At 41.1% G+C, this 15,332-nt stretch overlaps 1 protein-coding gene across 1 annotated transcript in view; it reads left to right on the top strand.

The window, feature by feature from the left end:
* Positions 1-14,948, top strand: part of LOC310943061 (CLIP-associating protein 1-B-like) — a 33,534-nt gene extending 18,586 nt beyond the window's left edge. Inside the window, exons 23-37 of the mRNA XM_083908557.1 lie at positions 857-954; positions 1,058-1,081; positions 1,272-1,519; positions 2,632-2,695; positions 2,974-3,137; positions 4,337-4,559; positions 5,620-5,766; positions 5,891-5,997; positions 7,045-7,192; positions 7,280-7,493; positions 7,876-8,078; positions 8,163-8,291; positions 8,379-8,585; positions 8,670-8,786; positions 14,595-14,948. Of these exons, the coding sequence (XP_083764683.1) occupies positions 857-954; positions 1,058-1,081; positions 1,272-1,519; positions 2,632-2,695; positions 2,974-3,137; positions 4,337-4,559; positions 5,620-5,766; positions 5,891-5,997; positions 7,045-7,192; positions 7,280-7,493; positions 7,876-8,078; positions 8,163-8,291; positions 8,379-8,585; positions 8,670-8,786; positions 14,595-14,678 (2,177 nt within the window). The 3' untranslated portion in view covers positions 14,679-14,948. The remainder of the gene's footprint in view (positions 1-856; positions 955-1,057; positions 1,082-1,271; positions 1,520-2,631; positions 2,696-2,973; positions 3,138-4,336; positions 4,560-5,619; positions 5,767-5,890; positions 5,998-7,044; positions 7,193-7,279; positions 7,494-7,875; positions 8,079-8,162; positions 8,292-8,378; positions 8,586-8,669; positions 8,787-14,594) is intronic.
* Positions 14,949-15,332: the final 384 nt, after the last annotated feature.

The raw sequence follows: 15,332 nt of genomic DNA, 5'->3' as shown, positions 1-15,332 counted from the left end.
TCAGTCTGACACTTTCATATTCATGTGGAATGTTAAAATGTGTTGATTCATGTGTCTGACGGAGTCCTCCTGCTCCGTGCAGCCTCTCCCTGCATGAAACAAGTCCACCTCCTGGCTCCTGGTTTAAAATGAGACATTCACTTTAATTTACAGCTTCGTTCAATGCTTTTTTTTGGTCATTGTTTATGTGATTCATTTTGTGTTGATTTCATCATTTACTGGCTGCTCTGTGTTTTAATTTGAGTCTTTTGTTCTTTATTTTCTTTGGGTTCATTATTGATGTTTTATTGATCAACTTAAAAGTTCACAGGACATTAAAGGTGATGGTTCAGGTTTTTTGAAGTTTATAGACAGGCAGGAACAAGTTCACTTCTTTATCTCACTGTTAGACAGACTTTTCCTTGTGTAAACTGGAGTTTGTAAACCACTCACTCTCCCACACCAAAGCCCAAAGAGAAAATCAGTGATTTTAACTCACAGGGACACAGGAGCTGCTGGTCTACTGCTGCCTCGTGTGGTCACTTTGTGTCACTGAGGTTAATCTGAATGAAGAATTTCGAATGCCGAATTGACAAAATAAGACATTTGAAGTTAGTGATGGAGGCAGCAGTGGATCAACAACTCCTGTGTGCTGTGATGTTAAAATCGTGTAAAATCACTGATTTTCTCTATGGGATTTGGTGTGGGAGAGTGAGTATTTTGTTTTGTGGCTAAAACAGTCTTTGTTTTTAAGGCTGTTGTTGTCAGCATAGCTTACACGTGTCACTAATTCACACAACCAGACTTCAAGAAACTGAACTATCACGTCACCGGCAGCTGAATTTAATCTCACGCGTCTCTTCTTGACTTTCCTCAGACCGACTTTCCCACCAGGCTCGGATCTCGGCCTCCGTCAACGCCATGAAAATCCTCAACACTGGCACTGAGGTGGAGGCCGCGGTGGCGGACGCTCTGGTGAGAATCAATGTGGATTTAAATAAGTGAAAGTGATGAGTTTGTCGAGGTGGCTCAGTCCTGCAGTAACTCCCTCTGTGCTCTCTCCTCTCCTGGACTTCAGCTGTTAGGAGACTCCAGGAGTAAGGTACAAATAAATCCTCCTCTCTCATCAGTGCATGCAGAGCATCATCCTCATCCTCATCATCGTCGTCACGCTGAGACTGCAGTGTTAATCACATCCTGTCATCAGACACCTGCATGCGTCCCTGTAGCTTCACGTCTCCTCTATGCTAACATCTTCCTCTCGTGTCCTCCTCTTCCTCGCTCTGCAGCAGCGGCGCCCGGCGCGGCGGCGCTTCGAGTCGCCCGGCATGTACTCGGACGACGACGCCAACAGCGACGCCTCCAGCGCCTGCTCCGAGCGCTCGTACGGCTCGCGCAACGGCGGCATGGCGCCGCACTACCTGCGCCAGGACGTGGACGTGGCGGAGGTGCTGAACCACTGCGCCAGCGCTAACTGGTCTGAGAGGAAGGAGGGACTGCTGGGTCTGCAGAACCTGCTCAAGAGCCAGAGGATGCTCAGGTGCCTTCATCTCACACAGTGTCGCTCTGTTTAATTCAAGCTGGTTTAAAAGTTAGGAAGGTGTAAGTTAGAGCTGCAACTAACGATTATTTTCGTAATCGATCAATCTGACGATTATTTTCTCGATTAAACGATGAATCGTTTGGTTCATAAAATGTCATAAAATGTTAAAAATCAGTGTTTGTCAAACCTGGAAATGACGATTTTCTCGAAAGTCTTTGTTTTGTCCACAAACCAAAATGATTCAGTTTTAATGATTTCTTTGTTGTGTGGAGCAAAGAATCGAAGAAAATATTCACATTTATGAAGCTGAAACAATCAGAAATCTTGTTTTAATCATGAAAAAAGCTTCAAACCGATTATCTATTATAAAAATAGTTGGCGATTAATTTTGTAATCGATTGATAATCGATTAATCGTTTCAGCTCTAGCGTAAGTCCAGATTATTCTGTTTTAATTTAAATCTCACAGTGTTTACAGAGCACAGTTCCATATGGGTTGAACACTAAACAACAGAAAGGGAGAATTTACATAAATCAGTAGAAATAGTAAAAACAAAAGAGCATAAAAGAAAGTTACAATAATTTAAAATAAATATAATAAATGATATAATAGTAAAAATAATACAGATCAAGTTAATATAAGATATTCTTAAATGTATTAAAAACAGATTATTGTAATTCAAGCTCTGGATGCCATTTTAAAAGTTAGAAAGTTGTAAATCCAGATTATTCTGTCACTTAAGTTTTAATTTAACTTTTACAGAGTTTACAGAGCACGATTTAATACATGAAAGTGCTGAACACAAACAACACAAAGGCAGAATTTAAATATATCAGTCGAAATAGCAAAAAAAAAGGAGCTTAAAAATAAAGTTTACAAAGGTTAAAAGTGTTAAAAGAAGTCAAATTAAATATAATAATTGGTCTAATAGTAAAATATACAGATTAAGTTAATAGAAGATATTATTAAATGTATAAAAACAAATTATTGTAATTAAGTTACTAAGTTTAATCAGATATTCTGAATTTTTTTGTACAATCTTCAAATTTAAAAGCTGAAATAGAGGATTTATCTCTGTGTGTGTATGTGTGTGTGTGTGTGTGGTACAGCCGTGTGGAGCTGAAGCGACTGTGTGAGATCTTCACCAGGATGTTTGCAGACCCTCACAGTAAGGTGAGATGAAAATCCTCGTCCGTTCTCGGCTGTCGTCGCAGAACTAACCTCAGGACAAACTAACACGCGGTGTTTTTGTGTTTCTGTGTTGCTGTCGTCGTTGTCGTTGTTGTTGCACGTCTCACCTCGTCACTGCTGTGGACTCTAACAAACTCCAGAGAGTAAGTGTGTACTCACCGTCACCTCTGTTTGTGTGTCATCTCCTCTCACACCCCCCCCCTCCTCTTCTTCTTCTTCACCATCATCATCATCATCACCTGTGTGTCTCTCCGCATCAGGTGTTCAGCATGTTCCTGGAGACTCTGGTGGATTTCATCATCCTCCACAGGGACGAGCTGCAGGACTGGCTCTTTGTGCTGCTCACTCAGCTGCTGAAGAAGATGGGAGCAGACCTGCTGGGCTCTGTGCAGGCCAAGGTCCAGAAGGCTCTGGACGTCACCAGGTCAGGCAGCAGATGATAGATTTTAGCACAAAATCACAATATGATAAGTTGAATTAGGTGAATTTCCATTATCAGGATCGTTGTAGATGTATTATACCCTGTTTTTCCACGTTGACCTAGTTCCCTGGTGTCATAAGATAAGATAAGATAGTCCTTTATTCGTCCCGCAGTGGGGAAATTTCCAGTGTTACAGCAGCAAGACAATAAAGATAAGGATAATAAATAATAAACATGCATTACCAAAAAGAAATACAATATATAAAGTACAATATATAAAGCTATTAACACTGACTATAAAAATAGGTTTAAAAATAGAATGTAGAATGTACATTACAACCAGTCTGCAGAATATACACAGTATGCACATGGTATTTACAGTGTAAGGAAATAAGGTTGAGCCATTAAATAAGGATATTAAATAAGGATATGGATATTGCACTGATGAGAAAACTACATTATAAAAAATTTGACAGTATGAAAAATGACAATATATTGCACTTAAAAAAAATTTACATTATGAAAAATATACAGTATATTACATCAATAAACAGTATATTACATCAATGATTTGGTCAAAATACCTTAACAGCAGTTCAATCACCTGCCAAAACAGCCTTGTTCACAACGCTGGCTTTTTGACTGCCTGTCTCTTTAAATGCAAATGAGACACAGGAAAGTGAGGCAGCTAACAGCAGTTAGCATTTGGAAAAGCCATCATTTGCCGACTTAAGCCAAGAATAGAACACTTTGCAGACTTCCGCTCTTCCGGATACTGTGTCCCTCGCCTGCATTCTCCCGTTTTTTAGGGACAATGCGAGACAACAATTCCACGAATGTGTCATCGTGACGTAGCTATGAGTGCGGAATTCACGTCTTTTATCTCCTGTACTTGGACTGATGCGGACCACAAAAACATGAGTGGGTCATAGGGCCTCCAGAGTCCCAAATATAAGTATTACAATGATTAAAAAGTTGATTTAGCATAATATATAAAGATTCCTTTAAAATTTCACATAATGTCACTTTAAAAAGCGGTTGAACTCACCAAGGTACAGTCCCAGTGATTTATTTTCAAGTGCCATAAGGTGGAGCTGCATCTTAACAGTCTTTACGAGGACGTTCACCTTATGTAAGACTCCTGTTTTCACCTTTTTCCCACTGAACTGAAACCCCCTCTGTGTTTTCCCGTCTCCGCGCAGAGAGTCTTTCTCGTACGAGCAGCAGTTCAACATCCTCATGCGTTTCATCGTGGACCAAACGCAGACGCCCAACCTGAAGGTGAAGGTGGCCATCCTGCGCTACATCGAGGCGCTCTCTCGCCAGATGGACCCGTCCGACTTCGTCAACTCCAGCGAGACGCGCCTCGCCGTCTCACGCATCATCACGTGGACCACCGAGCCGAAGAGCTCCGACGTCCGCAAGGTAAGAGGTCCTGACGATGTGTGTGTGTGTGGACCGGAGCTTCACCGCCGTCCTCCACCCGGCTTCCTTCGTCTTCTTTTTAATGTTTTGAAGTTTGTTTTTCATGTTTTTTTCTGGATGTTTCTCATCCACCAAACTCCCAGACCCTTCACAACTGGGCAGGGGAGGATTTGTCAGGTCGCTGCAGCAGCAGCAGCAGCAGCACTTTGGCCTCTCTGCCAGGAGAGGGAAACCTGGAGGAGAGGTGCAAGCAGGTAGACGCTCGGCTCAGCTGGAACCTCAGCTCTGAGGCTCCACACAGTGTGGAAGCTTTGTCATTTTAACACTAACTGCTCTGTGTTCCATCAGGACTGAGCTCACAGAGAGGATGACTCTATATAACGTCTCCTGCCCGTGTGCATGACGCTGACGATTGTGCACATTTAACTCTGACACTAACTGACCCGGAGTTTCTTTTCACAGAAAGATTTCGCATGATTTAACGTTTTTTAGTCTGAAGAAAAGTCTTTTTCCAGCTTCTGCTTGAAACTTGAAACTGTTTTTTTTTACTCTAAAGTGGGACAGATGAGCTGCATGTGCACTGGGGGGTGCAAACGCTTCAACACGCTCACGGTTCACTTGGTGTCCCAGTTTTCAGTTTGTTTGTTTTGCTCTTAAGGGAAAAAAAACACTGTATTTCTGTTCCTCTCTGTGTTTGAAAGGCAGAGATTCTGCAGTTATTTGGTGCTTAATGTTCCTGTTATTGCTAAGTCCAGTCTCTTTGATAAAGAAATCACAGATGAATACACAGGAGCACCACTAGGGGGCAGTAATGTGTGTTCTACATGAACTGTGATTTTTCATTAGGTTCTGCTTTTGTTTGAATTTCCTACATGAACTGAAGTATTTTTTGTTGAAAAGTCATGGCTCACGTGTGTGAACAGAGGTTTGGTTTCTAACGTGCTCTGCAGCAAACCTGCTTCTTAACATGCAGATCAGCGTCTAACCAGAAACCTGAGACTGTTTGTAGAAAGTCTGACTGTGTGTGTGTGTGTGTGTGTGTGTGTGTGTGTGTACACAGGCCGCTCAGGTGGTGCTGATCGCTCTGTTTGAGTTGAACACCCCAGAGTTCACCATGCTGCTCGGAGCTCTGCCCAAAACCTTCCAGGACGGAACGACCAAGCTGCTGCACAACCACCTGAGGAACGCCAGCGCTAACAGCGGCATCGTCATGGTAACACACACACACACACACTCACATGCATGCACACAGCAACTTGATACCCACCAGAAAACATCTTCAGAGTTCACTTTATCATTATTCATTATTGTGTGTGTCTGTGTGCCTGCAGTCGTCTCCCTGTAACTCCATGGGTCGGACTCCACCTCGACAGTCGAGCAGTCGCAGCAGTCCTCTGACCTCACCCACCAACTGCTCCCACGGTGGACTCTCACCCAGGTGAGGAGGCACAGACAGAAACACCTGGAAACACCTGGAAACACAGGTGTCACAGTGACTTCGTGGAAGTTTCACAAAGTTCCTGAACAGAAAAATGATCACACGGCAAACAAATAAGTCAAATGTTTCTGAAACTCTATCATACATATCAGTCACATTCTTACTCGGTTTTTCTCAAGGTCATTTTGACCTCATTTGACCTGTTTTTTAATTTAATTTGAAAGCTTTTTCCACACACAAGGTGAATATTATTACAGCTCGAAATACAGCTGGAAATTTTCCAGTTTTCCCACAGTCAGTAAAGTCAGTGAAATCCTGGACAGATCTTCATCTTTGGATTAAATCAGTCTGAATCTTGTAGCGGAGAGTAGTTATATTTTTATGAATGTTATTGTTGTTGTTGTTACGTGCAGCAGCCTGATGGTGGCAGCAGAGCTCCACCTGCTCTCACTAACCCTGACTGACTGACCGATGCTGCTTCTCCTTTTTTCCTTCACCATCCTCACATTTCTGTCTTTTCTTCTGGCTGCCCTTCCCCTCCTCATCTTCTTCTTCCCTCCTCCTCCTCCTCTTGCTCCCCCTGGTGGCCGTTTGCAGTCGTCTATGGGGCTGGAGCGCAGACGGTCTCTCAAAGTTCCCTCCTCCTCCCTTCCCCTCCCCTCCTCTTCCTCCACCCATTGCTCACTCCTCCCTCAAGGCGCTGCGGCGAGCTTACTCACCCAGGTAACCCCGCCCCCCTCCTCCTCTTCCTCCTCCTCTTCCTCCTTCTCCTCTTCCTCTTCCTCCCTTCTCCTGAGGCTCAGTTGTACGTTCTTGTGTAACCATCACTTCCTGCTTTGCTGCAGCACTTTGTTTCCATCGTTCGCTTCCTGTTTGAAAAAGACAATAAATGTGTCTGTGCTGCTGTGTCAGAGTGTGTGTCCACATGCACCGTCGCGCACGTGCACCATTCACACGTCAACATCTGTGTCTGTGTGTGTGTGTTGAGCTGACGTTTTCTAATACCCACGTGTGTCCCCGCCCCCTTCCTTCACGCCGCCCCCGCAGCATGCTGGAGTACGACAGCGAGAACCTGAACTCGGAGGAGATCTACAGCTCGCTGCGCGGCGTCACTGAGGCCATCCAGAACTTCAGCTTCCGCAGCCAAGAGGATCTGATGGAGCCGCTGAGGCGCGACGGCAAGAGGGACGGCATGGTGAGAGGGGGCGGGGCTTAGTTCACGACCAGTCAGAGCTCGTATGTACCGTACGGAGCTGGTCTTCACAAACTGGTTGCTCCTCAGGCCGGTGTGGCGGCGTCTTCAGACTCTGGTGTTGACCTGATGGAGGGCGGACGCACGGCGTTGGACAACAAGACGTCGCTGCTGAACACGCCGTCGCCGCGGTCCTTCACCGGCCCGCGCTTCCGTGACTACAATCCGTACAACTACACTGACAGCATAAGCACAGTGGACAAAGCTGCCCTGAAGGAGGCGCTGTACGAGGACGCCGTTGACGGTAAAAGCTTTTGTCGACTTTTTTTGGACGTTTGTGCTTCACTTTTATCGTGTTGTTGTTTTTGAACGTGTCGTGTTTTCTTTCACAGGGCGTCGACAAGAAAGTGTTGAAAACAAGATCCAGCCTCCTAAAAGTTTTCCCAGTAAGAATTCGACTTATTTCTGATATTAATGATGTGTTATTTCAGAAGTGAAGCTTGTAAACCACTCACTCTCCCACACCAAAGCCCATAGAGAAAATCAGTGTTTTTTCAGTTTACAAACTTGTCTAACAGTGAGATAAAGATGTGAACACATCTTTTGTTAAGTGGTTAAAATCTATCTCTAAAAACCCTGAACTATCCTTTAAGTCCTTGTGGTTGACCTTTGCCCTCCTGGTGCAGCGAGTCCCTCGGAGCAGCTGGAGCTGGTGGGGGAGCTGCTGAAGGAGCTGTCCCAGGGTCAGGTGGGGGAGCGAGGGCCTGAGGAGCGTCGAGGGAACCTGCTGGAGCTGCTGAAGGTGGTCAGAGAGGACAGCGTGCTGGTGTGGGAGGAACACTTCAAAACCATGCTGCTGCTGCTGCTGGAGACGCTGGGAGACAAAGACGTGAGGAAGCACTTTAGCATCACTGTAGTTTTTTAGCGAACACTTCCCGTTTGCTGTTTCAAACAGACTGTTTTTCTCTCTCAGCACACCATCCGAGCTCTGTCTCTGCGAGTCCTGAAGGAGATCCTGAGGAACGAACCGGCTCGATTCAAGAACTACGCCGAGCTGACCATCATGAAGACTCTGGAGGCTCACAAAGACTCTCACAAGGAGGTCTCTGTCTTTTTACAACATCTTTTCATTCTGGAGTGTTTTTTTTTTTAATATAATTAACGACGATCTCCTGTCTGGCTGTTAAAGGTGGTGCGAGCGGCGGAGGAAGCAGCGTCCACACTGGCGAGCTCCATCCACCCTGATCAGTGCATCAAGGTTCTGTGTCCCATCGTGCAGACGGCCGACTATCCCATCAACCTGGCTGCTATCAAGATGCAGACCAGAGCAATCGAACGCATCACCAAGGAGCCGCTGCACCAGCTGCTGCCCGACGTCATCCCGGGACTCCTGCAGGTGAGAAACCATCCAGCACCTGTTGTTCATGTAGTTGTTATTGTTGTTGTGTTTGATGGGCGTGGTCTTTGTCTGCTGCTTCAGGGTTACGACAACACGGAGAGCAGCGTGAGGAAGGCGAGCGTCTTCTGCCTCGTCGCCATCTACTCGGTGATCGGGGAGGAGCTGAAGCCGTATCTGGCTCAGCTGACTGGCAGCAAGGTACGCTCACTTCCTCTTCCTGTCACAAAGCTCCTCCCACTTGAACTGTGTTAGTAACATTTAATATATGATATATGGTGGAGAAAACTATGTAAAAAGATGCTGCATCCACGGTCAACACAAAAATTCATTAAAATTATTCCTGAAGAGGTTTGCAAATATTTTCAACAGATCCTTGTTCAGGGCGATGCCGACTATTATGATGATAAATTTCGAGTCATTCCGTGATACTTTTTGTTTTTTGAAGAAAGTCAGCTCACTGTCAAAGTGCATATGGACAATGGATCATTTCCTGAATTTCAAAAATTCATTTAAATTATTCCTTATGAGATATGCAAATATTTTCGACAGATCCTTGTTCAGGGCGATGCCGACTATTATGATGGTAAATTTCAAGTCATTCCGAGATACTTTTTGTTTTTGTGAAGAAAGTCAGCTCACTGTCAAAGTGCATCAGGGCAAATGGATAATTTACTCAATTTCAAAAATGCATAAAAATTATTCCTTATGAGATATGCAAATATTTTCGACAGATCCTTGTTCAGGGCGATGCCGACTATTATGATGGTAAATTTCAAGTCATTCCGAGATACTTTTTGTTTTTGTGAAGAAAGTCAGCTCACTGTCAAAGTGCATCAGGGCAAATGGATAATTTACTCAATTTCAAAAATGCATAAAAATTATTCCTTATGAGATATGCAAATATTTTCGACAGATCCTTGTTCAGGGCGATGCCGACTATTATGATGGTAAATTTCAAGTCATTCCGAGATACTTTTCGTTTTTGTGAAGAAAGTCAGCTCACTGTCAAAGTGCATCAGGGCAAATGGATAATTTACTCAATTTCAAAAATGCATAAAAATTATTCCTTATGAGATATGCAAATATTTTCGACAGATCCTTGTTCAGGGCGATGCCGACTATTATGATGGTAAATTTCAAGTCATTCCGAGATACTTTTTGTTTTTGTGAAGAAAGTCAGCTCACTGTCAAAGTGCATATGGGCAAATGGATCATTTCCTGAATTATTCCTTAGAGGAGCTGAAGCCGTATCTGGCTCAGCTGACTGGCAGCAAGGTACGCTCACTTCCTCTTCCTGTCACAAAGCTCCTCCCACTTGAACTGTGTTAGTAACATTTAATATATGATATATGGTGGAGAAAACTATGTAAAAAGATGCTGCATCCACGGTCAACACAAAAATTCATTAAAATTATTCCTGAAGAGGTTTGCAAATATTTTCAACAGATCCTTGTTCAGGGCGATGCCGACTATTATGATGATAAATTTCGAGTCATTCCGTGATACTTTTTGTTTTTTGAAGAAAGTCAGCTCACTGTCAAAGTGCATATGGACAATGGATCATTTCCTGAATTTCAAAAATTCATTTAAATTATTCCTTATGAGATATGCAAATATTTTCGACAGATCCTTGTTCAGGGCGATGCCGACTATTATGATGGTAAATTTCAAGTCATTCCGAGATACTTTTTGTTTTTGTGAAGAAAGTCAGCTCACTGTCAAAGTGCATCAGGGCAAATGGATAATTTACTCAATTTCAAAAATGCATAAAAATTATTCCTTATGAGATATGCAAATATTTTCGACAGATCCTTGTTCAGGGCGATGCCGACTATTATGATGGTAAATTTCAAGTCATTCCGAGATACTTTTTGTTTTTGTGAAGAAAGTCAGCTCACTGTCAAAGTGCATCAGGGCAAATGGATAATTTACTCAATTTCAAAAATGCATAAAAATTATTCCTTATGAGATATGCAAATATTTTCGACAGATCCTTGTTCAGGGCGATGCCGACTATTATGATGGTAAATTTCAAGTCATTCCGAGATACTTTTTGTTTTTGTGAAGAAAGTCAGCTCACTGTCAAAGTGCATCAGGGCAAATGGATAATTTACTCAATTTCAAAAATGCATAAAAATTATTCCTTATGAGATATGCAAATATTTTCGACAGATCCTTGTTCAGGGCGATGCCGACTATTATGATGGTAAATTTCAAGTCATTCCGAGATACTTTTCGTTTTTGTGAAGAAAGTCAGCTCACTGTCAAAGTGCATCAGGGCAAATGGATAATTTACTCAATTTCAAAAATGCATAAAAATTATTCCTTATGAGATATGCAAATATTTTCGACAGATCCTTGTTCAGGGCGATGCCGACTATTATGATGGTAAATTTCAAGTCATTCCGAGATACTTTTTGTTTTTGTGAAGAAAGTCAGCTCACTGTCAAAGTGCATCAGGGCAAATGGATAATTTACTCAATTTCAAAAATGCATAAAAATTATTCCTTATGAGATATGCAAATATTTTCGACAGATCCTTGTTCAGGGCGATGCTGACTATTATGATGGTAAATTTCAAGTCATTCCGAGATACTTTTTGTTTTTGTGAAGAAAGTCAGCTCACTGTCAAAGTGCATCAGGGCAAATGGATCATTTCCTGAATTTCAAAAATTCATAAAAACTATTCCTTATGAGATATGCAAATATTTTCAACAGATCCTTGTTCAGGGCGATGCTGACTATTATGATGGTAAATTTCAAGTCATTCCGAGATACTTTTTGTTTTTGTGAAGAAAGTCAGCTCACTGTCAAAGTGCATCAGGGCAAATGGATAATTTACTCAATTTCAAAAATGCATAAAAATTATTCCTTATGAGATATGCAAATATTTTCGACAGATCCTTGTTCAGGGCGATGCCGACTATTATGATGGTAAATTTCAAGTCATTCCGAGATACTTTTTGTTTTTGTGAAGAAAGTCAGCTCACTGTCAAAGTGCATCAGGGCAAATGGATCATTTCCTGAATTTCAAAAATTCATAAAAACTATTCCTTATGAGATATGCAAATATTTTCGACAGATCCTTGTTCAGGGCGATGCTGACTATTATGATGGTAAATTTCAAGTCATTCCGAGATACTTTTTGTTTTTGTGAAGAAAGTCAGCTCACTGTCAAAGTGCATCAGGGCAAATGGATAATTTACTCAATTTCAAAAATTCGTAAAAATTATTCCTTATGAGATATGCAAATATTTTCGACAGATCCTTGTTCAGGGCGATGCTGACTATTATGATGGTAAATTTCGAGTCATTCCGAGATACTTTTCGTTTTTGTGAAGAAAGTCAGCTCACTGTCAAAGTGCATCAGGGCAAATGGATAATTTACTCAATTTCAAAAATTCATAAAAATTATTCCTTATGAGATATGCAAATATTTTCGACAGATCCTTGTTCAGGGCGATGCTGACTATTATGATTGTAAATTTCAAGTCATTCCGAGATACTTTTTGTTTTTGTGAAGAAAGTCAGCTCACTGTCAAAGTGCATCAGGGCAAATGGATAATTTACTCAATTTCAAAAATTCATAAAAATGATTCCTTATGAGATATGCAAATATTTTCGACAGATCCTTGTTCAGGGCAATGCTGACTATTATGATGGTAAATTTCGAGTCATTCCGAGATACTTTTCGTTTTTGTGAAGAAAGTCAGCTCACTGTCAAAGTGCATCAGGGCAAATGGATAATTTACTCAATTTCAAAAATTCATAAAAACTATTCCTTATGAGATATGCAAATATTTTCGACAGATCCTTGTTCAGGGCGATGCTGACTAGTATGATGGTAAATTTCAAGTCATTCCGAGATACTTTTTGTTTTTGTGAAGAAAGTCAGCTCACTGTCAAAGTGCATCAGGGCAAATGGATAATTTACTCAATTTCAAAAATTCATAAAAATTATTCCTTATGAGATATGCAAATATTTTCGACAGATTATTGTTCAGGGCGATGCTGACTATTATGATGGTAAATTTCAAGTCATTCCGAGATACTTTTTGTTTTTGTGAAGAAAGTCAGCTCACTGTCAAAGTGCATCAGGGCAAATGGATAATTTACTCAATTTCAAAAATTCATAAAAATTATTCCTTATGAGATATGCAAATATTTTCGACAGATCCTTGTTCAGGGCAATGCGGACTATTATGACGGTAAATTTCGAGTCATTCCGAGATACTTTTCGTTTTTGTGAAGAAAGTCAGCTCACTGTCAAAGTGCATCAGGGCAAATGGATCATTTACTCAATTTCAAAAATTCATTAAAATTATTCCTTATGAGTTATGCAAATATTTCTGACGCATCCTTGTTCAGGGCGATGCCGACTATTATGATGGTAAATTTCGAGTCATTCCGAGATACTTTTCGTTTTTGTGAAGAAAGTCAGCTCACTGTCAAAGTGCATATGGGCAAATGGATCATTTCCTGAATTTCAACAATTCATTAAAATTATTCCTTATGAGGTATGCAAATATTTTCAACGGATACTTGTTCAGGGCGATGCCTTCTATTATGATGCTAAATTTCGAGTCATTCCGAGATACTTTTTGTTTTTGTGAAGAAAGTCAGCTCACTGTCAAAGTGCATCAGGGCAAATGGATAATTTACTCAATTTCAAAAATTCATATAAATTATTCCTTATGAGTTTTGCAAATATTTTCGACAGATTCTTGTTCAGGGCGATGCCGACTATTATGATGGTAAATTTCAAGTCATTCCGAGATACTTTTTGTTTTTGTGAAGAAAGTCAGCTCACTGTCAAAGTGCATCAGGGCAAATGGATAATTTACTCAATTTCAAAAATTCATAAAAATTATTCCTTATGAGATATGCAAATATTTTCGACAGATTATTGTTCAGGGCGATGCTGACTATTATGATGGTAAATTTCAAGTCATTCCGAGATACTTTTTGTTTTTGTGAAGAAAGTCAGCTCACTGTCAAAGTGCATCAGGGCAAATGGATAATTTACTCAATTTCAAAAATTCATAAAAATTATTCCTTATGAGATATGCAAATATTTTCGACAGATCCTTGTTCAGGGCAATGCCGACTATTATGATGGTAAATTTCGAGTCATTCCGAGATACTTTTCGTTTTTGTGAAGAAAGTCAGCTCACTGTCAAAGTGCATCAGGGCAAATGGATCATTTACTCAATTTCAAAAATTCATTAAAATTATTCCTTATGAGTTATGCAAATATTTCTGACGCATCCTTGTTCAGGGCGATGCCGACTATTATGATGGTAAATTTCGAGTCATTCCGAGATACTTTTCGTTTTTGTGAAGAAAGTCAGCTCACTGTCAAAGTGCATCAGGGCAAATGGATCATTTCCTGAATTTCAAAAATTCATTAAAATTATTCCTTATGAGGTATGCAAATATTTTCAACGGATACTTGTTCAGGGCGATGCCGACTATTATGATGCTAAATTTCGAGTCATTCCGAGATACTTTTTGTTTTTGTGAAGAAAGTCAGCTCACTGTCAAAGTGCATCAGGGCAAATGGATAATTTACTCAATTTCAAAAATTCATATAAATTATTCCTTATGAGTTTTGCAAATATTTTCGACAGATTCTTGTTCAGGGCGATGCCGACTATTATGATGGTAAATTTCAAGTCATTCCGAGATACTTTTTGTTTTTGTGAAGAAAGTCAGCGCACTGTCAAAGTGCATCAGGAACTGATGCATTATGGATCAGTTCCTGAATTTCAAAAATTCATTCAAATTATTCCTCAAGAGCTTTGCAAATACACAAACAGAGAACAAATGTATTTTCAAACAATAAAATACAATATTTTTGACTGATTAAATTGATATATTATTTGCTTCTTAAAAAGTGTTGTTCCTTAGGTCTGCACTCTCACCACTAGATGTCTCTCACGCTCACACACTGGTCCTTTCGTCCTCTAACTGTCCTGTTGTTGTTGTTGTTGTTGTCGTCCTCAGATGAAGCTGCTGAACTTGTACATCAAGCGAGCGCAGACGTCGACCAGTAACAGCAGCAGCTCCTCCGACATCTCCTCATACTGACGTCCCACGTCGTCTCCGTCCAGCTGATCGACGACATCGCGATCGTCTCCCTCTGTTTTTATTTTGCTGATAAAAGTTTGAGTCACGAGCCTTAAAAACTCCATCTCCCACCGACGTCCGATCAAAGAATCGTCTCCGTCACTCCCCCGACTTTCAGCCGACGATCGTAAACGTTTGAAGGTCGCGAGGTGAGTTCAAGGTCGAGGGAGAAGAAGGAAAAACGCCTGCGTCTGTCAGTATTTCATTGTCTTTTATTCGATTTCTTTGCTTCGACACATCAAACCTGATCATTTATTGAATGTAAAGAGCTTTGAACGAGCGCTGCTGCTTCCTCACAATCCGATCGATCCATCTTTTTTAACGTTCAAATCGAGGGAAGTGTCCTTTAGAGGCGGAGTTAAAGCGTAAATCTGCGTACAGATTAATATGCCGACTACACAATGTGACTTTATATGAAATGATCACTTGGCGGGCCAATGATTTAGACCCAAGAACCAGCAGAAGATTCAGTGTTAGTACTTATTAACATATTTGAATGAATCATTGATTAATCATTTGTTTTTCTACCTGGATTGAAAAATGTTTCAAAACTTTTGAATCAAAAATGACTTCAGTTCAAACACTGTTACATGAAATATAACCTAAAATAGAGTT

Source organism: Microchirus variegatus, assembly GCF_963457635.1.
Source record: "Microchirus variegatus genome assembly, chromosome: 22".
In the NCBI taxonomy this organism is placed as follows: Eukaryota; Metazoa; Chordata; class Actinopteri; order Pleuronectiformes; family Soleidae; genus Microchirus; species Microchirus variegatus.
This window is presented reverse-complemented; position numbering and strand designations above follow the sequence as displayed.